At 61.1% G+C, this 17,740-nt stretch overlaps 1 protein-coding gene across 1 annotated transcript in view; it reads right to left on the reverse strand.

Moving 5' to 3' along the window:
• Positions 1 to 13,568, reverse strand: part of FBN3 (fibrillin 3) — a 52,602-nt gene extending 39,034 nt beyond the window's left edge. Inside the window, exons 1-22 of the mRNA XM_080803117.1 lie at positions 13,399 to 13,568; positions 13,189 to 13,271; positions 12,570 to 12,668; positions 12,262 to 12,357; positions 11,924 to 12,019; positions 10,303 to 10,500; positions 10,072 to 10,197; positions 9,814 to 9,939; positions 6,824 to 6,976; positions 6,532 to 6,714; positions 6,105 to 6,248; positions 5,869 to 5,988; positions 5,643 to 5,768; positions 4,567 to 4,689; positions 4,175 to 4,450; positions 3,845 to 3,898; positions 2,300 to 2,425; positions 2,087 to 2,212; positions 978 to 1,097; positions 700 to 837; positions 507 to 557; positions 109 to 234 (exon numbers count right to left, since the gene is read on the reverse strand). Coding sequence (XP_080659243.1) covers positions 109 to 234; positions 507 to 557; positions 700 to 837; positions 978 to 1,097; positions 2,087 to 2,212; positions 2,300 to 2,425; positions 3,845 to 3,898; positions 4,175 to 4,450; positions 4,567 to 4,689; positions 5,643 to 5,768; positions 5,869 to 5,988; positions 6,105 to 6,248; positions 6,532 to 6,714; positions 6,824 to 6,976; positions 9,814 to 9,939; positions 10,072 to 10,197; positions 10,303 to 10,500; positions 11,924 to 12,019; positions 12,262 to 12,357; positions 12,570 to 12,668; positions 13,189 to 13,271; positions 13,399 to 13,544 — 2,836 coding nt within the window. The 5' untranslated portion in view covers positions 13,545 to 13,568. The remainder of the gene's footprint in view (positions 1 to 108; positions 235 to 506; positions 558 to 699; positions 838 to 977; positions 1,098 to 2,086; positions 2,213 to 2,299; positions 2,426 to 3,844; positions 3,899 to 4,174; positions 4,451 to 4,566; positions 4,690 to 5,642; positions 5,769 to 5,868; positions 5,989 to 6,104; positions 6,249 to 6,531; positions 6,715 to 6,823; positions 6,977 to 9,813; positions 9,940 to 10,071; positions 10,198 to 10,302; positions 10,501 to 11,923; positions 12,020 to 12,261; positions 12,358 to 12,569; positions 12,669 to 13,188; positions 13,272 to 13,398) is intronic.
• Positions 13,569 to 17,740: the final 4,172 nt, after the last annotated feature.

The raw sequence follows: 17,740 nt of genomic DNA on the forward strand, positions 1-17,740 counted from the left end.
GAAATGAGCAGGGAGCAGAGGGTCCCAGAGGTATCCCCAAATCCCTTCTGACCCCAGGAGGGGTCTCCAAGCACAGGGGTGGGGACAGGTGGCCCCGCATGGACTCACCCACGCACAGGCGGCCCGTGGCATCCAGCGTCAAGCCGTAGGGGCACTCGCAGCGGAAGGAGCCAGCGGTGTTGAGGCAGTGCCCGTTGGGACAGACCCCGGGGAAGACCTCGCACTCATTTACATCTGGGCGGGGACAGAACAGGAGGAGGGCAAGGGCTGGAGCTGCTCCCCTGGGGCTCGGGACAGCCAGGTCGTCCCTGGGGAGGTGGGAAGGAACAGGGCCAGCCTCGGGGGCTCGGGAGTCTCAGGGGCAGACCTGGGTACCGAGGAGGGGGAAATTCTGTCTCGATCTCAAGACTTCAGGACCCCAGGCACCCCCCATGACCTGCACCTGTCTATGTGTCGCTTGCCTGGGGCGGGGGGGGGCAGTGAACTACGGAAGGGCTGGGAGTTACCTTCACAGGTGAGCCCCACTGTACGGGCAAAGCCATGGGCACACGCAGGGTCTGTGGTTGGGAGAACCAGAGTGGGCACAGGAGTCACTCTCTCTATCAAGAGCCCCGTGCTCTGAACGGGCACCCAGGCAACCGCAGTGGCCATGCCTGGGTGGTCCCCCAGAGCTCACGCGGGGGGCTCCCAGGGCATTACCAGGCTCGCAGCGTTCGCAGGGGCTCCCCCAGGCAGCGCCGAGGGTGGCACAGCACTCAGACCGGAGGGAGGCTCCGCGCAGGTTCGCTTCACAGCGGCCCTCCTGGACCTTGAGCCAGCAGGTGCCCCTGGTGATGTCTGCGGAGCAGGCGGTGACTCAGTTCACCTGCCCGCCCGCACCTGCACGCTGACCCACAGAGACCCACCCTCCCCCGGGATGGGATGCAGGGCTGGGCAGCAGGGTCCCTGCTACTCCATGGGGCTCGGGGCCCTCTCACCTAGGCACACGGTGCCGGAGGGCCCCAGCCGGCTGCCGGGGGCGCATTCGCAGGCATAGGAACCGGCCAGGTTCCGGCACGCACCATTGACACACGGGTTGGACAGGCACTCGTTGATGTCTACAAGGACAGCCCCCCACTGGGTCCTGAGCTGTTGGAGGGGGAGCCCCAGCTGACCAGGGCCCCCTCCTCCCCAGGGGCCACCACGTGCACGTCCATGTGTGCACCTGACCAGACACGGTGTGCACACACAGGCAGGGTGCCCAGGGATGGAACGCGCAGATACCCACACGAGTGCTTGCACTGAGCTGTGCGGGACACCCATGCAGGCACGCTGACACGCAGGGTCCTGTGAGCACACACACGCAACCGATGGGGAGGGACAGACACAGTGGGGCTCAGTGACCTTCAAGGGGATCACAGGACACAAGAGGATGAGAGGGAGAGGCAGGAGGAAAGCCCAGAGAGGACAAAGCCAGGATGTGGCTGGGAAGCGGCAGCTCCAAGGGCTGAACGGAACGGGGTCTGAGGAGGGACACACGGGGGACATGCTGGGCAACAAGGACCTTGCTGCAAAGTGTGTGCACGGTTGGACACGTGTGTGTATACATGTGTGTGTGTGCACAAGGGCACAGGTGTGTGAACACACACCTAAGCATGAGCCTAATGTGAAAGCGTGAGAATGTGGGCACACACATTTCTTTGAGAATGTGCGTGACCGGGTGGGAATGTCTATGAGCGTGAATGTGGGGGTGTATCTGTGTTCTGAGTCAGTACCAGTACGAGTGCCTGGTTGCACGCACACACATGTGAACATGTGAAGGTGTGGATGCATGCATAAGCGTGCGACTGTGTGTGGCTGTGAGTACAAGTGAGTCAAGTGTGAGAGTAAGTGGGTGTGTGAATGTGGGTCTGAGTGTTCGAGTGCATGACACCCATGCGTGTGTATAACTGTGTGAGACCAAGTGGGACTATTTGCCCGTGAGTGTGGGTGAATGAGCATGCATGCATCTTCCAGCACGTGTCTGTGTGCACACACCACACTCAGGTGTCCGTGTGCACGCCCGTGTGTGCGCACCCGCCGCAGGCAGCTTGCTGGGACCCGATACCTTCGCACGTCTCCGTGTCGCGTCTGAAGCTGAAGCCCCGGGGGCAGGAGCAGCTGTAGCTGCCGGGGCTGTTCCGGCACCAGCCGTTGTCACACAGGAGGCTGTTGCGAGCGCACTCGTCCACGTCTGCGGGGTCGGGGTGGGAGAGCGGGGTGAGGGCTGTGCAGCGGGGGCGGCCCGCGCACCTGCCCGCGTTCCGCTGGGCGCGCTCACCCACGCACTCCTTGCCGGCGGCAGCCGCCTCGTAGCCCCGGCCGCACACGCAGCGGTAGCTGCCCCGCAGGTTCTCACACACGCCGTGGGCGCAGATGTCGGGGTCCAGGGTGCACTCGTTGATGTCTGCGGCAGGAAGAGGGCCGAGCAGCTGCCGGACTCACGGGAGTCTCCAGAAGCGCCCCCCCACCCCCACCCCACCGCCCGGTTTCCCTCTAAACCCGGTTTCCCGACACTGTGGACCTTTGGGGCCATTCTTTGCTGTGGGGTCTGTCCTGTGCATTGGAGAATGCTTTGGCCTCTACCCATCCCATGCCAACAGTACCCTTCCCGATATTTCTCCAGACCTTGTCAAATGCACCTGCGCAGCGTGGGGGGGGGGGCAGGGAGGGAGGATTGTCCTCGGTTTGGAACCCATGGAACAAAAATTTGTACAGCAGCAACATGATAAAAATAAAAACAATCGTAATTGCTGATATTACAGAGTGTGTATTATTTTGTGCATATTAACTCACCGGACCTTCATAACATCCCTGAAACAGGTTCTATTACTATCCCCACTTTGCAGACAAGGAAACCGAAGCAGAGAGGGTAAGTAACTTCCCCCCTATTATTCAATCCGTCAACAGCAGGGCCAGGATTCGAGCCCAGGCATCTGGCTCCGGACCTATGCCTTTCACTGGATGAGGGTGTGGTGGTCCAGACATCTGTCCTCCCCTGATGGCCCAACAGTCAGTGAGAAATCAACTGTATCCTAAGTCCTTTTGTTTCTGTGTGTGTGTGTGTGTGTGTGTGTTCAGCCAACAAACACGGAGACACACACCTGGGGAATCTCCTTTCCTTGCAAGTTTCAACTCTACAGATCAGGCACTTTGGGCTGAGACCTGCCGGCCCCAGGAGATCAGCCAGGCATCCCAGAGTAGGGACTGTCCGGGTGTGGGGGCAACCGAAAGAATCACAGAGGTTGCAGAGTGAGTGGGCCAGAAAACACAGCTCAGGAGGGAAAGGAGGCGTGGGGGAAAGCACAGCTTTACACATCCACCATCCCCAGCTCTGTGGGCTGAATCGTGTCCTCCCCAAATTCATACGTTAAAGTCCTAACCCCCAGGACCTCAGCCCTGGGCCTCACATGGAGAGCAGGTCTCGACAGAGGTAATCCTATTAAAACAAGGTCATGAGAGTAGATTCCCAATCCACGCCAGTATGATTGTCTACTTACAAAAGGGAGAAATTTGCACAGACACACACGCAGGGAGAGCCCCACGTACAGATGGAGGCAGAAAACGGAGGGATACTTCTACAAGGCAAGGAACACCAGAGGTTGTCATTGACCACCAGAAGCTAGAAGAGAAGCAAGGAAGGGCTCCTCCTTCACAGTCTTACAAGGAACCGATGCGGCCTATACCTTGATCTCAGATTTTGAGCCTCTAGAGCTGCAGGAGAGTACGTGTCTGTTGCTGAAGCCCCCAGCCTGTGGTACTTGGCTAGGGTAGACCCACTGACACGGTGCCCCCCAGCCCTCTCCCAACACCCGCTGCCACACACCTCTACCATCAGTGGTGATGCCCAGACTGCCGCTGCACAGAACCTGGAACTCGGCTGGAGTGACAGGGACAGGGAGAAGAGGGGCCAGTGGTCAGTGCTGAGCCGCAGCCACTCCCAAGGACGTATCGCACAAGAGTCTGGGACCAAGATGCCTCCCCCCACGGAGAGAGTGATTTTCTGCAGTCTCTACTTGGGGAGAGTCACCCGTGGAGAGATGTCCTCCTCCAAAAACCCATGCAAGACCTCTGTCCCTTCCCACCCCCAGGGTGATGAACTTGAAGGTGTACAGGGACGAAAAAGGCAGGTAGGGTCAGGCAGCAGGACACTCACCAGAGTTCTTGGCAGGACACGGCTGGCAGGGCTCCCCAAATCCGTGGTCTGGGCTAGAACAGCAGCACTCAGATTTGGTGACTGCACCCGGGAAGGGGCGGGCACAGGCGCCCTGCTCCAGGGTTCCATAGCAGGTGCTGCGCACATGCGTGTCCACGCACACGCGGCCGTCCGCGCCCACGGCCAGTCCCCCCAGGCAGTGGCAGCGAAAGGAGCCCTCGGTGTTGGTGCAGTGGCCGTTCACGCAGATGCCTGGAGTCTGGCACTCATCGATGTCTGTGGGGGTGGGGGAGGCACGGGGGCTCTGCATCACGTCCTCCCCTAATCTCTCCCCTCCCTGTCCATCACCGTCACTTCCATCCTATCCCATCCTACCCAGCCCCTGGCCTCACCCACACAGGAGCGGCCGCTGGGCGCCAGCAGGAAGCCAGATTTGCAGAGACACGTGAAGCTGCCATCCTCATTGATGCACACTCCATTGGTGCACGTGGTGGTGGTGGCACACTCGTTGTGATCTAGGGACACCCGGGAGGCTGAATCCCACCCCGGCCCCTCGCTGGGCCAGCCCTGCCTGCAGACCAGCACCTCCCACTCACTTCTAGGTGGCCCAGCAGAGCGAGCGCTGAGCCCCCAGGACCCCACCCAGGGAGGCTGGGGGCCTGACCGGGCGGCCTGTGGCTTGTCTGTGATTCTGTCTGCCTGGATATCAGTCTGTCTGCTGGAATGCAAGCTCCCCCCGGGGCACGACAGGGCTGCCTCCTCAGTCTGCATCTCCCTCCTGGCCCAGGTAGGTGCTCCATAAATATCTGTTCAGAGCTAAATAAATGAGGGGGCGGTCGCAGGGCTCTGGGCATGTACTAAATGCCACTGAAATGTTCACTTCTAAATGATGACATTTATCTCACCTCAATTTAAAACAAACAAAAGGGGAAAATAGCTGACAAGAACATGGTCTAGTTGGAAGGAAGAGGTAGCTGCAGGAACAAATATCAAAGTATCAGTGTTGCACAAAAAAGACTGCACCAGAAAAGGAAAAGATATGAATGAAAGATGCCACGAAAATTCTCCGTAATTCTACGCAATTCTCCGTAATTGCGAAAAGTAGAAGCAGCCCCGATGTCCATGAGCTGAGGAGTGAAGAAGCGAGACGTGGCCCTCCACCCACACACACGGCCACGTCACTTGGCCACCAACAGGGGCGAGGCGCCGACACAACGAACGCTGCCCCGTGTAAGACCGCGAGCCCCGCGGGGAGCCTGACCCAGGCACCCCGCCCTCCCCCCCCCCCCCCAAGGTCCTGATCCCATACTGTCAGCCAGACTCGCTGCCACGCAGCAGGTCGGAGGACGCGCTTCGGTCCCGGGTCAGACAGCCCTTGCTGGGATTCACCGCACGAACTCGGGAGTGGCCCTCACAGGAGCCACCGGGGCCCCCAGGCTCCCTACCCGCCCGCCCATCCCCAACTCACCCACACAGCTCTTGCCGCCAGGGCCGAGCTCGAAGCCGGCATCGCAGACACACCGGAAGCTGCCGTCGGTGTTGACGCAGCGGCCGTGGCGGCAGAGGCTGCTGCCCACCAGGCACTCGTCCACGTCTGCGGTGGGGGGAAGGCGGCAGGCGGTGAGCCCCGGACTCAGGCCGCAGATCTGCGCCCGGCAGTCCCGGCGGCCCCGCTCTCCGGTGGACAGCCATACCCACGCACGCCTGCTTGGCGGGCGTCGCCTGGAAGCCCTCGTGGCACCGGCAGTGGTAGGAGCCGGGGGTGTTGACGCAGTCCCCGCGGTGGCAGGCGTTGCTGGCGCATTCGTCCACGTCTGCGGGCAGAAGACCCTGAGCCCCCGCCCACCCGGCAGGCGCGGCCCCGCCCACCCGGCAGGCGCGGCCCCGCCCACCCGGCCGGCGCGGCCCCGCCCACCCAGCCGGGACTCACCGATGCACTCCCCTCGAACGTCCTGCGTGTAGCCCGCGTTACACTCGCAGCGGTAGCTAGAAGGGGTGGGCAGGCAGCGGCCGTTGAGACACAGATTGGTGAAGTGTCGACAGATGTCAATGGTCCGGTTCAAGGTGGCTGTGCCTGAGAGCGAGAACAACAGGTGCACCTGAGTTGAGGGCTTGCCTCTGGGTTAGGACGCCCACTCCGAGGCTGGAACCCTGCCCACATCGGCGTGGTGCCCTAACTTCAGACCCTCACACAAGGCCCAGACCCTGACTTTGAGACCCACCCCAGACCGCTGTCAGTACTTTCACCTCTACTGCCCAGGTCAGGACCCCCAACCCCCAAAGCGCTGACCCACCCTCTGAAGCCTGGACCCACTCGCCCAGGTCTTGGATCCCTCTTCCCAAGTCCCAGGCCTCACCAATGTGGGCATTGCCAAGGCCCAGGCTGGGAACACCACGCCCACTGGAGCCATGGGGGCTGTGGCGACCCGGCCCAAGGCCAGGACCCACACCGTTGGACCCAAAGCCAGGGAGACCGGGGAAGGGGCCAGGGTAGGAGGGCAGCAGTGGGAGTCCCTGCACACACAGTCGCTGGAACTCATCTGCAAAGAAGCAGGGTTTAAGGTCAGGCCCTCTGTTGTGCCCCAGGGCCCCTCTTCTGCAGGGAGGTCTGGGGGCAGAGGAGGGCAGGGGCAACCCCAGGCCACTCACCAGAGCCCCGCAGGGGACATGGCTCAGGGGCTGGGCCAGCTGCCCAGCACCTGCCCCTGTCACAGCAGCACTGCCTCTGAGTGTAATGGCCAGCAAGGTCTCCAGCACAGCGGCCTCCAATCAGCGTGGAGAAGCAGGTGCCAGCCCGGTGGTCTGCGATGGGGATGGGAAGGATCGGTCACCAGACCTGGGTTCAAACCTCAGCTCCAGCACAGCCAGCAGGACAGGACTCCTTGCAGCTCTGTGCCTCGGTTTCCCCATCCCTGGCACAGGGGTGCTCAGAGCATTCACCTCCCCTTGGAAGAGTGTTGCCAAGATAAAAAAGTGAAGCACCCATATCTGGCACGTGGCCGATTCTCACTGAATGAGAACCTTATTACGAAGATTTCCAAATTATCCCGGGAGATGGATTTGGGCTCATTCCAAGCAAAAGCCTTCCAACACCTACAGCAGGCATTGGTAATAAGCTCCCTGTCACCCCGGGCATTCAACCACAATGAGAAAGACCCCTGGGTTTGGGGGGCTGCCCTGGCGGGAGGTCAGGCTGGATGCTCCATCGAGGACACCGGGATCTGTGGCTATGTGCCCCCACCTGATAGCCCTGGGCATTGGGGGAAACCTAAGAGGCTATGAATTTGAGGAGGGGCCCAGGTGCAGACTGCTGGATTGACGACTGAAGCCTCATGGGGACGGAGGCAAAGGCTTCCTGGACTGGAGAACCATGGACACCCTTCCCCATCCCATTCTGCTCTGGAGTCTAACAGCATTATGCCGTGATCAGATTTCTCAGGCTCAAAGAGTGTATTTTTAGCTTAAAAATGCACAAATCTTGGCCAGTGGCCCACAGTGAAACCTCTTCCACCAGCTGGGAGGGCCCCTGACAGCAGCCCCATGCCCTGCCCTGCCCCAGGCTGAGAAAACATGCAAACATTTCTTTTTTTTGAGAGAGAGAGAGAGAGAGAGAGAGATAGAGAGAGAGTGCGAGCACACCAGCACGTGCACAAGCAGGGTGAGGGGCCGAGGGAGAGGAAGAATCCCAAGTAGGCTACACACTCAGCATGGAGCCCACTCAGGGTTTGATCTCAAGACCCTGAGGCCACCACTCAAGTAGAACTCAAGAGTAGGACGCTCAACCACCCAAGCCACACGGGCGCACCAACACACAAATATTTCTGCCTCCCCTGCCCCAACCCACGGGGACCCCCAGGCGCACCTGGAGGAGTTGGGGCTTTGCACTCCCAGCACCACCCCACGGGACAAGGCCTGCCCAGGTTGGGGGAGGTCAACAGATTCATTCAAGGTCACACTGCTACTGGAGAGGGAGAGGGGACAGGAAATCAGATACCAGAACCCCAGGGGATCTAACCAAGCAGCTGCCTCTCAAGTAGGGGAGACAGAGACAGAACATAAGAATTTTAACAAAAATGATGCTGCTTTAGCTTCTAAAGCACCCGCTGTGATCTAGGCCGCACTGAGCACCCCAGCAGCACTGTTCTTTTGTCTATGTGAACGTGTGTTGAGTGTCGACTATATCCAGACCCGGCAAATCATTCCAAAATTATATTTAATCCCCTCCACAACTCCACAACAGTAGGTACTGCCGTGATCCCCATCTTACAGATGAGGAAGTTGGGGCACAGAGAGGTTAAGACACTTGCCCGAGGTCACAGAGCTTGTGAGCAGCTCAGGTAGCAGTTTGGAACCCAGGACTGAATCCCAAGCCCGTGTTCAGAGGCATCCTGACCTTGGTTCAAGTCTAAGCTCCACTGTTCAGTAGCTGGGAGAGGACCCCTTATTCCAGGGGACTTGCCCGGGGGTATCTTCGATGCTGGAGATGACGGCCGCCAAGGGGGGAGGGATAGAAGGTCTAACGTTGGCCACAGCACACGGGCAGAACTCCAAACACAATATTCCCGGCCCTGCCTGGTGGAGGCCCAGCCAGGGGCCCTGGTGATGCTGGGGAACAGCCAAGCCCCTTCCCTCCTCTCTAAACTCTGCCCATCCCCCACCAGGGGTCCATAATCCTGGCTTGGCCCATTAGCCACTGATGATGGCTAAAGTCTACTGATGAGTTCATCCAAACAGCAGGACAGGGAGTGAGAGCCCAGGGTCCCCTGCCACTGGGGCGGGGTGTGGGGGATTACAGGAGGGTGAGCATCCAGGGGGAGGCATGGCCCAGAGGACCTCATCCTGGGGTGAGGGGGTGTCTGGGTAGGACATGGGTAGAGGCATGTATCTGTTCTAAACTTATTGAGTTCGCTCAATCGAACCTACCCTCTCTGGGCCTCATTTTCCCTACCTCAAACAGAGGGTGTGGGGGAAGATAGGAAGTGTCTGGAAGGGGCGCCTGGGTGGCTCAGTCGGTTAAGTGTCAGACTCTTGATTTCAGCTCAGGTCGTGATCTCAAGAGTGTTAGATGGAGCCCCCCCTTGGGCTCACACTCAGCGGGGAGTCCGCTTCTCTCCCTCTCTGGGGTGCCCCCCAGCCCGGGCTAGCATGTGCTCTCTCTCAAATAAATAATCTCAAATAAATAAATCTTTTTTTAAAAAGCGTCTGGGAGTGAAAAGAGGAGTATAGGCAGGGAGCCAGAAAAACCAATGGGCAGAAGAAGGACAGAGATGGGGGGAGGCTGGAGGGTCAGGAGGGCGGGAGGCAGGAGGGCCCTAGAGTCAGAGCCACAGAGGGACCAAGTGGCGGAGGGCGGGGCAGAGGGGAGGTGGGCGTGGCAAGGGCGGAAGCCAGGGACAGTGGGCTGGCGGGTCCAAGAGATCAAGACAGGGGACCAGAGAGCTACAGTGTGCACAAAGACGGAGAGCCAGACTGGGGTCCAGAGAGCACAAAGGCTGATGGGTAGGGCGCCAGAATGCCAGACAGGATGGAAACCGAGGGCTGGAGGAGCCCCCAGGCCAGAGGGTTGCAAAGACGGATGAGCAAAGGACCCCTCTCCTCTCTGCCCTCTGTCCCTCCAGGCCCCTCAGGCCCCCGCTCACCCAGGCAGCGGGAGCCATCCAGGCTGCTGGCAAACCCACGGGGACAGGTGCACACGAAGCTCCCACCGGTGTTGGTGCAGTCGCCCCCAGAGCAGAGGCCCGGCACGCTGAGACACTCATCCACATCTGTGTAGACGGACGCCCGTCAGAAGAGGGTCCACCAGCAGCCCTCCCGCCCCTCTCCTACTCCTTGCCGGGGAGCCTGAGCACAGGGGAGGTTACTACTCACCCCCTCCCATCCCCCTCCCCATGGCCCACCTTCACACTTGGCACTGTTCTCACTGAGCCGGTGTCCCTGCGGGCAGCGGCACTCAAAGGAGCCCACGGTGTTGAGGCAGCTGCCGCCCTGGCACAGGCCCGGGACAGCCTGGCACTCGTCCACATCTGCAAGGGAATGAGGGGCCCGTCGGAGGGAAGAAGCAAGGCCGCGAGGGCTCCCACTCAGCCCCGGCTGCCCGCGCCTTCGTCCGTCCTCGCGGACTCGCTTACCTTGGCAGGCCCCTGTGTGGATATTGGGGATGAAGCCCCGGCGACAGGGGTGCGGCTGCGCAGGGCAGAGCTCGCAGGGGATGCCCCAGGCACGGCCCACGGTAGCACAGCAGAGCGCCTTGGTGCACACGAGACCTGCGAGCCGGTACTGGCAGCCCTCGGGGCCCACTTGACCGAAGCAGGGGCCCGTGCGGTAGTCTGCGAGACGGATGGATTTGGGGAGCTGGCCTCCAGCTGCCTCGCACCCCAGAGCCTCTCCATCCCTGCAGCCATTCATTCACCCTTCAAATCCCCTCCTCTCCAAAGCCTTCTCCAACCAACCTCCAAAAAGGAGGCCAGGACCTCCAAGCTCGCAAAGCCCAGGGCACATCGGGAGAATGTGACCACTCCCCCAGCCCCCCACTCCCTTCTGGTCTGGGCAGAGACCACAGACACCCAGCAGGAGAGCCTGTCTCATCCACAATCTTGTATCTTGCCCTGCCAAATCTCCCAGACCCAAGGAAGGACCCAGCATCTACCCGAAGGCTCTGGGCCCACAACACCACACCCCTGAACACTGAACCCAGCCAAAGGGGTCTCATCGGTGTCCCCGCCTCGGGACACGGGCTCAGATGTGGCTTCCTGGCTCCAACCTCCAGATGGTTCCAATCAAGGGACTGGCAATGGACCAAGGGAAGCCCCTCCCAGAAGGAGAAGCCAAAGCCAGCCCCCTAGACCCAGGGGGAGGAGGAGCTGCATAGAAATCCACGGTGGTCCTGACTCCCCGAAGCCAAAACAGTTCTAGAATCTCACCTAATTCACCCAGAATTCAGGACTCCCCCTTGCTCTGGCCTCTCTGGGGGCCCTCACCATCCACCACCCACTTGGGCCTCCCCTCTCTCACCCTCCCCACTGATCCTCCCTCCCCCTCAGTCAGCCCAAATTCCAGTTTCAAAAAGCACCCCACCCCTTGTGCCGAGGTGACCCTCCCAGCCCCGGCTTTTGACTCATGGCTACACCCTCTCCGCCCGGGCTTCGGTCACCGATGTGCGTCCTCTCCCAGGAGCACCTTCCAACGCCGGGGTCAGTCCCAGGCCCTGCCCACATCCCCGGGGCCTGGGCCCTGCACGGGGCGGTCTGACTGCCCTCACAGCCGAGACCCCACCAGCCTCCCAGCCTGGGCATGTCCCATGCTGCCTGCTCTTGTTGGCTTTCTCCTTCCCAGCTTCCCATGGGCTCCGTGAGTTCTCTGCACCCTGAGTCACCCTCCCGGATCTTCCGCAAGAACCTCAACCACCCACTTAGCTTTGGGCCCCGGCCCAGCCCGGGATTGGCGTCCAGCTGTTTCCACCTCCCCAGCACCAACTTTCCACAAAACACCGTTGAGGATTTTGACAGTGGGTGGGGAGGGGGTTTGCAATAAAAGGGGGCTGGCCCCTCTCATGAACTCTGACTTATCACTCCCTCCAGGAAGCCCTCCTTGACGCCCTTCTCCGGAGCAACAGTTTCTCTGCCCTTCACAGCACCAGAGACAACAGAAAGGAGGCCAGCTGGAGCTTCCCAGGGCCTGGCTACATCTCAGAGGCTGCCAGGAAGCCCCCTCCATCCACCCAAACCCCTCCCTCCATGCCCAGCTTGGTACCTCTCTCACACTGAGGCCCCATGAAGCCATACACACAGGCGCAGTGGTTCGGTCCGATGCAACGGCCCCCGTTGTGGCAACCATGGTCACAGACAGCTGCGGAAGAAGAGGGGACGGTAGCCTGATGTCCCCTAGCAGCAGAGGGAGCTGGGGCCCAGAAAAGCCCATTTTCATCTAGGAGTCCCCACCAGTGGGCCCAGACCCAATAATAAGACTGTGACGGTGAGCACCTCCCTCCAAACCCTGGTCACAGGAAAAGGACCCATGGGCGGTGGGCAGGTGACATCAGAGACCGCCCACCGGGATCCCAGGCCAAGGTGTTCCTGGCGGGTACTCACGCTGCCCACACACAGTGCCAGTGTACCCCCTCTGGCAGAGGCAGGACTCCCCTCGGCAGCTGCCCCCGTTCATGCAGCTCACGCTGCACCCTGACCCTAAGGACGGAGAGGAGGGACACACAGTAAAGCGACGAGCCCCACGAGGCCCGTGAACAGCCGCAGCACTAGGCTTGCCTGGCCCAGCTCTGGTCCTCTCGGTGCTGCGGCAAAACCAACCTGTGCACCACCCCCCCGCCCCAGTGACATCTGGAAGCCTCTACCCTTCTCCTCGGGTCCCCTGGGGGCCATTTCCCCTCTCCCCCGCTCACCTCGGGTCACCCCGCAGCTGGGGGCCAGCTTCCCATCAGCACAGGCACACAGGCTGGGTCGGGAGCAGAAGCCCTCGCCGCAGGCATGCCTACAGACGGCTGGAAGGGGCACAGCAGATGACAGTCAGGACCAGGACCTGACTCTTGTGCCCTCCCCACCCCATCAGTGCCCAGGCAAGGTTCTGCATGTCTACTGGAGCCATCGGGAGCTGGGCTCTTTGGGCCAGAAGTGCTGAGCGGCGAGGACAGAAACTGAACATGCTGGGTCGGTGACCGTGGTGTTGGGCCCGAGGGCTCTCCTGGGAGTGGGATCAGATTCTGGAATCCCGAGGTGGCAGGTGCAGACCAACAGAGAGGTAGAGACAGAGATGGGGGAGAGACAGAGAATGAGAGGGGGAGGCAGGCGGGCAGAGACAGGGAAGTAGTAAGGCAAAGGACAGGAACATGGCAGGTGGCCTGGGAGCCTGAGGACAGGCAAGGGCCAATCCCATGGTTCAGCCTGACGCCCCTAGCCAAGTCCGCTTGGAAGTGGGGTTCGGCTTGCCAGCAGGTCAGAGAGCTGCCCCAGCGTCCCAGCCTGAGCACCAGCCCCCCACCTCCAGATGGCAGTGGCACTCACGAACAACACACTGGTTCCCGCCTGGCAACGTCCTCCAGCCGGGGCAGCAGTAGGTGTGGAAACGGGAGCCGCACACGTTGGGCCTTCGGGAGAGCGTGGCGCAGCTGGTGAGCCCCGGCCCTGTGGGATGTTCCCCGGGCCTTGCTCCCCCCACACAACAGGACAACCCAGCCCAGCCCACACCCTCTCAGCACGCCCGGTACCACGCACCCCTGCAAGATGCCTGGGCCGCCTCTCCTCCGCACGTGTCCAGGACCTGCAGACTCCAAGGCCTTGTCCCAACGGCCCTGGACTCCCACCAAGCACAACAGGGCCGTCCAGGCCAGCAGGAGTCGAGCCAGGGGGCCCCAGGCCATGGTGAAAGCACCAGCCCCTCTCCTTGCCAGACCCTTCAGAACCACGATGTGTCGTCTCTTAGAGGCTGCCGAGAGGAAAGAGAGTCAACCCCGGCAGAAGCCCTTGGCCACAGACTACACAGAACCAGGAGCACTGGGATGACTGCAGGGCTAGGGGAAATGGGGGGTGGGGGGTGGGAGGTGGGGGAACTACTAGAGCCCAGGGAGGCATCCAGCCCTGACCCAGAAGCAGAGGAACAATCAGTCAGGGCAGGCTTCTTGGAGGAGGTGTGATGTCTCAGAGATGGAGTTAGCCAAGAGGAAGGTGCTGGGGCCAAGTGCACAGTGAGAGCAGAGGGAGAGAGGGACAGATGGGCTGGTGTCGCAGGAGCGCACTGTGTCGTGGAGCTTCTACCTGTAGATCCAGGGTGATGGAGAGCCCTTAAAGGGCTTGAAGTAGAGGAACACAGTAGAACGGGTGTTTGGAGTGTGGGAAAGCTCGCAGGAACCTGGGAGGAAGCATGCAGTGGAGGAGGCTGGGGCAGGGGTCCAGATGAGAGAGGAGAGGACAGAATTCCAGGGAAAATGAGGAGGTGGAGTCACCATGAGGTGGAGACTGGTTCCAAAGCAGGCAGTAGGCACTGAGGAGACTCCCAGAAACCTGGCTGGGAGGGCAGAGGGGGACGGGGTGGGTGAGGAGATAGGTCACAGGTGCACCTTCTCCGTAGGGCACTCCCTCCACCCAGCAGGGAAGGAATAGCTTTTGTGCCCACTTTGCGGACAAGCAAACTAAGGCCATCACACAGTTAGTGAGGGGCTGGCTGTGGGTGAGTGCTGGAGCCTAGGCAGAAGGGAGGGAGGGGAAGAGGTGGGGGCCGGTGTCCCACCCCCTCCAGGAGGTGGCTTGTTCTCTCCAGGACCTGAAGGAGGGGAGGGAGGGCATGAGGACAGGACCACTCCTGGTTAGGAGATGACCAGCTGAGGGTAGGAGGAAGAAAGCTGAATATTTGGAGGGACAGATGGTAGAATAAATGGCCTTCTGGGGAGCCCTTTCAGGCCCTCCTTTCCAGACCAGGGAGAAGAACTGGGCCTAGGTAGGGAACAGGCAAGGACTATGCGGTGTGCCATTGGGCAGCTGGCTGCCCCTCTCTGGGCCTTGGGCAGAGAGAGCCTGACCTGGTCCCAAGGTCCTTGGGGAAGGAAGAGACCCTTGTCAGCTTTGGCGGAGAGGCAGAGAGGAGCCGACCTGGCTGGGGAGGGACACCCCCTTCCCGCTTCCAAGCCATTCCACGCCAGTCTGCGCCCCGAGGACGCCTTCTCCAGGCAGCCTCAGGGCCCGCGCAGCCTCCCTCCCCGCCTCCGCCAGGCTCCGGGGGCCCTGGCCCGGCCTGACCCGGCACCCCCCCCACCCCCGCCCCGCCTCCGCGCCCCGCGCCCGGGAGGTGCTCGAATGAATGAGCGGGGACGGCGCGCGCGGCGCGGGCGGGAAGCGAGCGGTCCCGGGCTCCGCGGACGAGGAGGGGCCCGCGGGCCACGCTCTCCACCCGGCAGGGCCAGAGGACCGAGGCCCCCCGAGCTGCGACCACGCTCGGCTCCGCCCTCACCTGCGGGTGGGGCGCCCCGGCCCCGCGCGGGGAGGGGAGCGGGTGGGCCCGGGGCTGCCGCCGCGAACAAAGGAATCCCCTCCCCCTCCCTCGCCCCGGCCTCCCCGGCCCCGCCGTCCCCGTTCGCGCCCCGCCGCGGGCCCCGCGCTCCCCCGACCTGCGAGCCGGCGCGCGTGGAGGCCGGCACGGCGAGCGGACGCGGGGCTCCGCGCTCCAGGGGTGGCTCGCGCCGCGCGGGGCGCCGGGGGCGGGAACGCGAACCGAGAGGCCGACCCCGCCGCGATCGCAGCCCGGAGCCGCCGCTCGGGGGGGAGTTGGGGGCGGGAGGAGTCGGGGGAGGGCGCGTTTGCACCTCGAAGCTCCCGGGGCGGGGGCCGGGGGGCTCCGATCTGGACTGGGGGAGGGGCTGGAGCCGGGGGAGGGCCCGGGGCTGCGGGTGAGGCTCGGAGGGGCTGGAGAAACGGGAGGGGGACGCAGAGCTGTGGCCGGGGCTGAGCCGCTGGATGGGGGGGCTCGGGGCGCTTGGCGGAGGGAGCGGGTGGGCTGCGGGGACCGCGTTTTCGGGTAGGAATTGATCTGGAGGTAGCCCTGAGGTGGAACTCTAATTTGGGGGCGGCCGGGAAGAAAGCCGGGGCCGGGAGGTCCCGGGACTCACCTAGGAGGTCCTCCTTCGTCCTCCCAAGCCACCTCCCCTTCCCTCGAGCCGAGAGAATTCCAGGAGTGACGCTGGGAACTCACCTGGCGGCTCCTGGAGCCCGGATTCTTCACTAGAGTAAGATCCGGAGGCCCCTAAGAATGTACTGGAAACATGGGGCAAAGATGCCTTTCCTGGGGAGAAAGTCCACATTTTTCATCTGATTCTTAAAATGAAGAGTTTGAGAATCCAGAAGGTCTAGACTTTCTGAACCCCAGTTTTTCTCACGGGCCAGAATTTTAGCTGCCAGTTTGTACTGGACACGCTGAGTGAAAATTTCTGGGTTCCAACCACCACTTCATCGCCTTTGAGAACAGACACCACCAGTTAGGGTGGCGATCAAGTTTGAGCTGTTCATTGGACCTGAAACTTAGTTACTCCACTCAGCAAACTCCTATGCTCCTGGCAAAACCCGGTTCTAAAAGCCCCTCCCCTGGGTGCCCCACTCCCAAATTGTTGGTTTATCCTATTGAATTCCGCAAGCTGATTGTGCTGATCATACCTCCATCACAGCACTTCAGGAAGGTAATAAATAAATAGTAAAAATAATTTGAGCTCATATTTATTCCATGCTGATATGCCCGTCTTGGTGCTGAGGGTGTCATACACATTATCTCATTGAATAACTAAAAACCCTACGAGGGAGAGGCTCATAATCGCCCAGTGTGGGTGTCAGGGGACAGACCTGGACCCCGGCACTCCTGGGATGGAGAGAGGGACTCCTGGGTTGGAGGAGCGGAGGAAAGGAGCATTCTCTTTGGGGATGGGAGGCTTGAGGGTTCAGTAGAAAGGAGCAGATCAGAGACAGGGAGGGAAGGACACACAGGGGAAACAGCTCAGACAAAGGCCAGGAGACAAGAGGGCGTGGAAATTGCGGGAACTGAATGAGGCTAGAGCTTTGGGGGAGCAGAGAAAGGGAGAGAGGGGAAGAGAGAGTCTGGCCAGGTAAGCGGATGCCAGGAGCCCTCAGGAGGCTCCCCTCACATGGCCGGGCTCCCAGGAAGGAGAATCACTCTAGAAGCTGCACTGTGGGGGTTAGAACGGGGTCTGGTCTGGGAGCAGCTGGATTGGTGTTCCCGGGGGAGTTGGTAAGCCCGGGAAGGAACCCCAGGATCAACCAGAACAGCAGTGATAGGTGGGATTCTAGTGTGGCAGGACCCAGGGGCTGTCATGGGTGAGCCAGCTTCTGGGGACACTTCTGTCACCAATACCCAGGCTCCTTTGCCGGGGCCCACCCTGGTCTATGCTTCACCTAACAGGTGTGTCTCACGTGGGCACGGGGATAGGCACCGCGGGCCCCAGAAGCAGCCCAGCGCTTGTGCGGAAGCTGGGAGGAGCCCAGGAAGCCTGGTGGATCAGACAGTTTCAGTTCTAGAATTCTCCCCATCTGCTCTCTGGAAGCAGAGGACAGGGAATCCACAGGGTTTGGTGAACCGGAGGAGGTGGGGAGCTGAGCAGAAGTTCTCAATGACAGCGAGGAGCAAGTGTACCTGGTCATTGTGCCACCTCTCCCGCCACACCATCCCCCACCTGGATCTTTCTGTAACCTATGCTGTCACTCCGTCACATCGCACTGTCCTGAGGGGGCATTTAGGCTCTCACCCACACTCCCCCCAGCATCCCAGTGCCACCCAGAGACTGTTGTAAGGGCAGAGCATGTCACAGTTTCCCTTTCACTAGTGCCGCATCCCCAAGTCCCCATTACAAGGTCACCTGTCACTCACTGCAGTCACCCTCTCACTGTCACCCATCGATGGAACACCTTGCTGTATTCTGGTTACTCTGCTGCCTGTCACGTTTGTGTTGCCGTCTTTACACCTTCCCCTTGTTGCTGTGACTTTGTCACCTGTTAATGGTTGTACCGGCCCCCAGAGTGCCACAGTTTTTAGACTGCAAGCGACAGAAATCACCCTCTACAG

Source organism: Martes martes (assembly GCF_963455335.1).
Source record: "Martes martes genome assembly, chromosome: 1".
NCBI lineage: Eukaryota > Metazoa > Chordata > Mammalia > Carnivora > Mustelidae > Martes > Martes martes.